This window comes from Chinchilla lanigera, unplaced genomic scaffold (assembly GCF_000276665.1).
Source record: "Chinchilla lanigera isolate Chin_1 unplaced genomic scaffold, ChiLan1.0 scaffold00018, whole genome shotgun sequence".
Classification (NCBI taxonomy): domain Eukaryota; kingdom Metazoa; phylum Chordata; class Mammalia; order Rodentia; family Chinchillidae; genus Chinchilla; species Chinchilla lanigera.
The window spans coordinates 14,722,408-14,731,063 of NW_004955419.1; the positions used below are offsets into that span (position 1 = coordinate 14,722,408).

General features: G+C 44.9%; 1 protein-coding gene and 1 pseudogene across 1 annotated transcript in view; one reads left to right on the top strand and one right to left on the bottom strand.

Annotated features, from left to right (window-relative positions):
- Positions 1–48: 48 nt before the first annotated feature.
- Positions 49–4,231, bottom strand: LOC102028756 (annotated as a pseudogene).
- A 2,636-nt stretch (positions 4,232–6,867) lies between these two features.
- Positions 6,868–8,656, top strand: part of Inip (INTS3 and NABP interacting protein) — a gene marked incomplete at its 5' end in the record, with an annotated part of 3,697 nt that continues 1,908 nt past the window's right edge. Inside the window, 2 exon segments of the mRNA XM_005382701.2 lie at positions 6,868–6,970; positions 8,095–8,185. Of these exon segments, the coding sequence (XP_005382758.2) occupies positions 6,868–6,970; positions 8,095–8,185 (194 nt within the window).

An 8,656-nucleotide genomic window follows, 5' to 3' on the forward strand; every position in this document is an offset into this window, starting at 1 on the left:
GCCGCTGAGCTAAATCCCCAGCCCCTCCTTTCTGTCCTTAATTTTGGATGAGTGTTTTGTCTCAGCAGCTAGAGAAGAGTAACCAAGACACCTGTGAAGAGCCCCACTGAGGTCCCCTGCTGGGCGCTGCACAGCTGGAAGATGTCATTGGTGGAGCTCATGGCTAAGCAGTTACAGTGGAGTCTTGACAGCCCATATCCGCCAGGTGTCCTGCACATCTTTAGTGGGTCTGTTGGATGGAAGGACCACAGCTAGGCGGACCAGTGAAGTACAGGCTGTAAGGGCCGAGTCCGGACCCATGCAGGGTAGGCTGGCCTCGGTAGACAGTGTTGGAGAAACTTCCGCAGACCCCACTACTGCATGGATGTGTCTTCAGAACATAGTGACCCACAGGATCTTCATCTCTGTACCAGGGCTGCCCTCATCCTCCCTGTCCTTCAGCGTGTCACAAGCCAAGGGGATGCACGAGGTGTCCACATGGTGGGGCTCTGACTTCAACTTCTTGGACCACAGACTCGTTTTTTATGCAGGAGTTGTGAAAGCCAGCAGCAAGCAGTTGCTGTCAGGGCAATTTCTGCAGTGTTCAGCAGCTGCTCCGTGTTGTAGAGCTGTAGAAGCAGATGGTGGTGAGGAGGGGGCCTGTCCTTGATGTTGTGATGCTGTCCCACGAGACCTCAGGGCGGCCTCCTGCAGCACAGCCGGGGGCTCCAGGCCGCTGCTTGCACTGTGGGAGGAGCCAGCTCTGGTATAGAGTTCAGGCCGCACATCCAGGTGGATATGTAAGGTGAAGACCTTGCACAGGGCAGTGTTGTCGGTTTGGAAGTAGGGGATCAAGTAGTTGTAGCTGTCTTCCTGGAGACGGAGCATGGACTTGCTAGCTAGGAATGCACCAAGTTGGAAGGATGTCTTGTTTGGTCAGGGTGGTCTGCAGCCATGGAGTAGCATCCTTCTGGCTTGCATGCTACAGGAACATTCTACCTGAGGGCTATAGAAACATTCTGCTGTGCTGTTCGGGGTGCTTTGGACCAGGTTGAGATGGAGGTAGACCAAGAAGGGGTAGAAGAGAGGCATAAATTCAGGGCTGCACTGGGAGTCAGAATCTGAGAAAAATTCTGCAGCTGTCCAAACTGAGCTTGGTATTGCTGGGGTTCTGCCTGGCAGGGGGCTGCAGACCCTGTGTTTGCACAGCCAGTCTGACTGGATTGTAGGGTTGACTGCTGTCTCCTCAGAAGGCAGAAGCAGGCCTTACTTCAGAAGGCTGGCTGAGGCCACGCAGGTACTGCTGATGCAGGTGCTTGAAGTAGCAGGACACTGCCATCCGGACCTACTCCATTGGTGAGGCGGCAGACTGCAGTGCCCACGGGGGCGCCACTGCTCCCTTACACTGCAGTGTGTGTGCCCTGGCCCAGCCTACCCAGCGCCTCCTGCCTCATCCAGCCCTGGCTACCAGAGCCCAGTGAGGCTCTGCGTATGGCACATGCCCGCATCGCTATCACCCCATCCCTGAGAATCGTTTTTAGGTAAAAATAATCATACAAATAAAAAATAATTCCTAAAAGATGGCTCAGGTGTTAAGGCACCTAGATTTTAGAAAGTGTGAAAAGAATACTGTAGCCTATATCTGCAGGAGAGCATCTTCTCCACCGTGGTTTGTGGGGAGACACGTGGCCATTAAGTAAGAGTGTGGTGTTTCACAATGTCGGAAAGAGGCAGACCATTTTCCTGCTCCTCAAGACAGTTGTTTCCCCAGCCTTATCTTTTTTTTTTTTTTTTTTTTTCTGGTATAGGGAATTGAACTCACGACCTCAGGCTTGCCAGATAGGTGCTCAGCTAAATCCCCAGCCCCCAGCCTTATCTTTAAAGCTGGGCATCTTACCCTCACTGCGGCTTAAAAGAAAATGTTAACATTTAAAAAAAAATTCATTCCAAATGGCGTTGGGGTCAGAATTGTGGTACGCTTTATTTCTGCCCTCACTTGACCCCTGCTACATTTGTCATTTCTGATTCTCAAAATCAGTGGGACTTGTAATTCTATATTACTTCACTAGTATTTCTTTAACAGTGTTTAGATAGAGTTTCTGTTATTGCATATGGCAGTGGTTAACATAACATTACCCTTCACAGATATAACTATCACAAATATTAAGCTAGCTGAGAATTTTTATTTTTTTAAATTTTATTTATTTGTTTGTTTGGTTTTTTTGAGACAGGGTCTCGCTATGCAGTTCAGGCTGGCCTTGAGCTCACTTTGTTGCCCAGGCTGGTCTCAAACACGCAATGATCTGAGTGCTGGGATTACAGGCATGCGCCACCATCCCCAGCTAGCTGGGAATTTTTAGACAAGCAGACATTTGGGGGAAATTATGGAACCTTCACATGTTGGCGCTGGAAGGAGCCTTTGAGGATTACAGTAGTCCTCCCTCATTTGTGGTTTCAGCTGTAGTTTCAGCCTGAGGGGCAGCCGTGGTCCAAAAATATTAAATGGAAAAGTCCACAAATACATTTGTGTGTGTGTGTGTTTGTTTTTGAGAAAGGGTCTCACTATGGAGTTCAGACTGGTCTTGAACTCACTAGGTAGTTCAGGCTGGCCTCAAACTCATAATGATCCTCCTGCCTCAGCCTACCAAGTGTTGGGATTACAGGTGTGTGCCATCATGCCCAGCTAGAAATAACACCATTGATAAGTATCAAACTGCACGCTCTTCCAAGTACTGTGATGAAATTTTGTGCCGTTTGCCAAGGAAGTGAATCATCCCTTTTGTCCTGAGTATTCATGCTGTATGTGCTATCTACCTGTTGACCTCTTAGCCTTTTCCGTTGTCTGATCAACTCTCTCGGTATTTAGGGTTTGGTGCTATCCAAGGTTCGAGGTATCTGCTTGAATGTCTTGTAGAGTATTCCTTTTGGTTGGTAGGGTGGGTACTCTTTTTCAGTCCTTTCATTTAGCTTGAGTTAATTTGTCTGCCTTTGGAGACTTTACACAGACTATCCTAGAAAAGGAGTTATTTTGTTTTTTGGGGCTTTTTTTTGGTACTGGGAATCAAACTCACGACCTCATGCTTGCCAGGTAGGCACTGTGCTGCTGAGCTATATCCCCAGCCTACCCTAGAAAGGTAACAACTGTTTCGGGAAAGATTTCCACAGGTGGTGACACGGAAACCCTGGGAGGAATTTTTCATTGATTACAATGTCAGTATTTCCTACTCATAGTCTGCTTTTTTTTTTTTTTGAGATGGGGTCTCACTATGCAGTTCAGGCTGGCCTTGAATTCATTATGTAGCCTACCCTGGCCTTCAACTTGCAGTGAGCCTCCTGCTTCAGCCTCCTGAGTGCTAGGATTACAGGCATTTGCCACCATGCCCGGCCTACTTTTTAACTGAACTTTAAGTAGAAAAATATCTTACTATCTTTTTAGAAATAGAAAGTGTAAGCTAGAAAAAGTCTTCTTTTAGAAATAGAATTGTAAGCAGTACATTCTTAGGATTCGGCTGTTGTGGTGTTGTGGTATAATAAGACATACGTGTTTGGTCGTTGACCGTGGTTCCTATAGAGCTGCCAGAACCCTTGTACAGGTAAGTCCCCAACTTACGAACAAAGTGTGAGCTTTCACAGATAAAATAAACGCTGCATTATGAACATTTGTAGATGTGAAAAATGGTGGAAGTAGCTTGTGTGTCTACCTTGCCATTTTAAGGTAGCTATAAAAATAGTTTACTTGAGTATTTTTGTGTGTTTGGTTTATTTATGCTTTTCGGTATATATTTTTGTCAAAGGTGTTGTAAGACTTGCTTTGTTGAACTTACTAACCTTCTCCCCGGATGGAACTCTTTCATAAATGTAACTTCCTGAGTAATGGGGGGACTGGAAGATTTTCTTTTTGTTTTGTTTTTTCTCCGGTACCGGGAACCGAACTCACGACCTTGCGCTTGCCAGGCAGGCGCTTTGCCGCTGAGCTAAATCCCCAGCCCCGGGACTGGAAGATTTTTACTGTGCTACTTGGTCTTTGGTAACCGTTCCTGTGCCTCTTGGTGGGTTCCTGAATGCCTCTGGAGGGAGCCAGTTGCCAGCCACGTGACCGGAGGGTGGGAGCTTGCGGCCCTGCAGTGTGTGAAGGGTAAAGGTGCAGTTGCTCACCGGTGGTCAGCAGTGTGGTCAGTCGCGCCTGTGTAGTGAGGCCTCCGTAGAAATCCAAAAGGACATGATCCACATGAGCATCCGGACAGCTGAACATGTGGCAGTGCCTGGAGGATGGTGCGACAGGGAGGGCGTGGAAGTTCCCTTTCCCATGCGTCCTGCCCTACCACCTCGTCATGGAGCTTTATCCTTTGTAAAAATCATTTGTGAATAAACTAGTAAATGTCACTGAAGAGTTTTCCTGCAATCTGTGAGACATTCTAGCAAATTAAAGGAGGGGCTTGTGGGAGCCTGGTTTATAGCCAGGATGTCAGAAGTGTAGGTGACAACCTGCTACCTGTCTGAAGTGAGCGGCAGTCCTGTGGCCTCAGCTTTGTGGGGTTCGACAGCCCTGGAGGATGCTTCCAGCATCTGCAGTCAGAAGTGTTGTGCTGAGTGAGGACAGAGCCGTGCATACAGTTTGGTTTTGCCTGTGTCTCAGAGCTGTATTCCATCTTTCCTTACATAGGAGACTTCTGAGACATTCCTGTCTGTAAGGGTAGGTTAGCAAGGAATGATGTGGCTTATAAGGCCCCATGGATCTTCATCCCCAAGAAGAGGTCCAGCAGGAAAAGGGGGACTCTATAGAGTTAGGATGAAGAATCACCCAGAAGGCTCATAAAGCCATCGCTTAGAAGTACCAGAATATATTGTGAATTATGTTGTCCTAAAGCGGGAATCGGCTACTGGTATCACTAGAAATTAATGACGGAGCATTAGTGTGCAGAGCAGGGAAGTGAGCTAGGCAGAGTGGTGCACACCTGTAATCATAGCTACTCAGGAGCCTGAGGCAGGAGGATCATAAGTTTAAGGCCAGCCAGGGCTAAATAGTGAGACGTTGTTTCAAAAAAAAAGGCTAGAGATGCAGTTCAGTGGTAGAGCATCCCAGGATTTGATTCCCAGTACTGTATCGCAAAAGAAAGAAAATAGGAGCTGATAAATTCTTAAAATGGATATGGCACAGAATCCCATTTTGCCCCCAGCAGTGGCCATAGCCAGCGTGGCAATGTCCAATTTAAGAGGTTTAATTGAAAACACTGTGAGTTGCGTGAAGCCTGGATTCACTGCCAGCACTGCACCACCTCCCACCCCCAAGGCAGACCAAACCAAACCACCCCAACCCCACCCCACCCCACCAAACTAAAACCCCCTATAAACTTGAAGCCTTAGCTACTTGTAGTTCAGGGCCGTCTAGCATGAATGGCCCTTGTACATCCTGCACCATCCCACATGTCCCCCTGCTACCAGTTCTTCCTCTTTATCATCAGTACAGAATTTGTGAGTCCCTTGCCTGGGTGTCTGTGAGGGCTGCTTCGGTCTTCTGCTCTCATTCTTCCAGCCCAGTGATTCTAGTTTCCTGAGTGGTTGTTTTTTAATTCTTTAATCCTTCCATGTGTTTTTTCCTTCATAAGGGATCAGAAATGCAGCTGCCTACAGATAATATGAACAAGTCTAACTTTGAAAACTGTAACAAGTTGGAGAGGGCCCAGCTAAAGGGGACAGGTATTTCTCGGTGCTAGTTGTTGCCGTATCTGAGATGTGCACAGAGAGCTGGGAGTCCAAGAGTGTAGTACACACTCTGTTTATATGTTGCCGTTTAACTCACTTTTTACAACATGATGCTACTCTTGGTTCAGGATTTGAACTCTGCTCTAGATCTTACGTAAGTTTGAAGCTCAGAGTTGCCCAGTACTAAATACTTGATAAGGTTAAGGGGGCATCTCTTGTATCCTATCAGTTGTCAGAATTGCTTTCTGGTCATTTGGAGTTTTTTGACATCTTCCTTGAAATATATGTCATTTCTGAATGAAAGCAGTTGAGAAAAAGAAATAATATTTTGATCTGAGTATGCCTGGTGTTTTTTCCTCCATGGAAAAGGCTTTTACAAAAAGGCCTAAAATTGAGGACTAAAAATCTGCACACCCAGGGATATGACTGTGCAGGTTAAAGAGTGGTCTCCACAGCACTTGGGGCCTTAAAATTTTTGTTGAAAAAAAAAAAAAGCTGTACCATATGGCATGGTGGCACACACCTGTAACCCTAGCACTCAGGAAGCTGAGGCATGAGGATTGCCGTGACTTTGAGATCAGCCTGGGTTACATGGTGAGTCAAGACCAGCCTGGACTTACATAAGGAGACCTTGGACCCTATTAAAAAACAACAGGAACAACAACAAAAACAAATACTGCAACTCATACTTTTTTTTTTTTAAACAGTTTTGCTATAAAATTCAGACTGGCCTTGAATTCAGTGTGTATCCCAGGCTGGCCTGAAAATCCTGACAATCTTCATGCCTCAGCCTCCTGAGTGCACTGCCATGCCCTGTTGCCAGGGCTGATTTTGAACTTGTGATCCTTTTGAAGGCCTCAGCCCCTGAGAGAGCTGGCTGGACAGGCGTGGGACCCCACATCTGGCCCTGTGTATCATGATCCTAAAGTTGCTAGGCAAAGTATGATTTTATCACCATGTTAGAGAATAGGAATTTTGCCAGGCATGGTGGTGCACACCTGTAATCCCAGCACTTGGGAGGCTAAGGCAGGAGGATCATTGTGAGTTCAAGACCAGCCTGGGCTACAAAGGGAGCTCACAGCCAGCCTGAACTGCACAGTGAGACCCTGTCTCAAAAAGACAATGGAATAGGTATTTAAAATAGGTCTAAAATGTTCCTTATTCCCCTCTCCCTTTTTTTTTTAGGTTTTCAAAACAAAAATAGAGTTGCAATCTTAGCAGAGCTGGACAAAGAAAAAAGAAAATTACTTATGCAGAACCAATCTTCAACCAATCATCCAGGAGCTAGGTATTAACTGTTACTTTCTGATGCTCTTATTAGCCGTATTTTTCAACATAACAAGCTGCTTAACACTCTTTGGAGGTCTCCTTTCACTGTTAGGATAAGGTCTACATTTTATGTTTTCCATGACCAGCACCCTACTTACGTTGAGAGTCTCTTAATTCCTATGATAGCGTGTGTCACTTTTCATCAGAATTGCTGTTTTCTGTGAGCTCTCTTTGTCTTACATATTTGTATACTTCTAGTGCTTAGCACATAGCCAAACACCCAGTAGCTGCTCTGTAATCTGGTAAATAAGTACTTCAGAATTTGGTTATTTATTCATAATACTACATATGTGGAACATGGCTAAGGTAATCTGTTTCATTATTTCACAAATAAAAATGTATATTTTTACTTTTGATAAATATCATACAATTTTTTTAACTGTTTTAAAAAATAATGTTAATAAGGATCATAACAATTATGGTACCTCAAATGTTTGAAAGTAAGGGGCCTTCCGGGCCTGGTGGTGCACGCCTATAATCCCAGAACTCAGGAGGCTGAGGCAAGAGGATTGCTGTTGGGTTCCAGGCCAGCCTGAATCCATAGCAAGATACTGTCTCCAAAAAAAGAAAGTAAGGGGCCAGCCATCAATTATAAATATTAAAAGTAGATCCTTTGAAATCTCAGTAAATATCATAAGCTTTCTTCATATAAACTAGTGTAAACTGGGAGAAAAGGAAAGAGTTTGCTTTATCCCTGTAAGGAATATACAGTGAGAGGCTGCACATTCAGGGGTCAAATATCTGTGGGTGTGAGTCTCAGTGCCACAAAAAAGAGTGACAGAAGAACCTCTCTTCGGGAGATTCATTGTATGACATGGTGACTATAGTTAATGACGTGATTATACCTGAAAATTGCTAAGAGAGATCTTTAATGTTCTTACAATAAAAACAAGCAGTATGTGAGGTGACAGATATGCTAATTGGCTCAATTTAACCATTTCACAATGTATATAAATACCAAAACATATTACTCTCCATTATAAATGCATAAACCTCAATTAAAAATCATTTACTGCCATTAAAATAAAAAAGGTAAGGATGCATCTGCCTTAAGCAGTGAAGTAACCGAGGTTTCCATTTCAGCATTGCGCTCTCCAGGCCCTCTCTTAATAAGGACTTCCGGGATCACGCCGAGCAGCAGCATATTGCAGCCCAGCAGAAGGCAGCTTTGCAGGTAAACAGTGCGTAACTGACCTTCTCTCATTGGAGATTTCCTGGGTCTGAGAAGCCAGCGCATAGTTATTTTCTATTTCAGCAGAGCAGTATCAATAAAAATGTTCCACACACGTAATTGCAATGGTTTGCTGATGTTCAGTTATGCCCAAAGGATCTAAGGACCAATACAGCAGTAATGAAAGTATCTTTTATGGTGTTGACACGGTCACGATTGATTCTATGCTGTACCTGCCAAGGGACTGCTTGTACGCAAGAGTTTAGGACAGTTGGATGGAGAGGATGATCCAGAAAATTGGAGTGGATAGTTTAATAGTATATGTCATTATGTCATTTGGTTTTAAATTTTTGTTTGGATTTTTTTTTTAATGGCCAACTCTGTGAAGCTCTTTTTGTCTTTTTGAGACAGGGTCTCGCTATGCAGTTCAGGCTGGTCTTGAACTCACTTTGTGGCCCAGGCTGGCCTCGAACT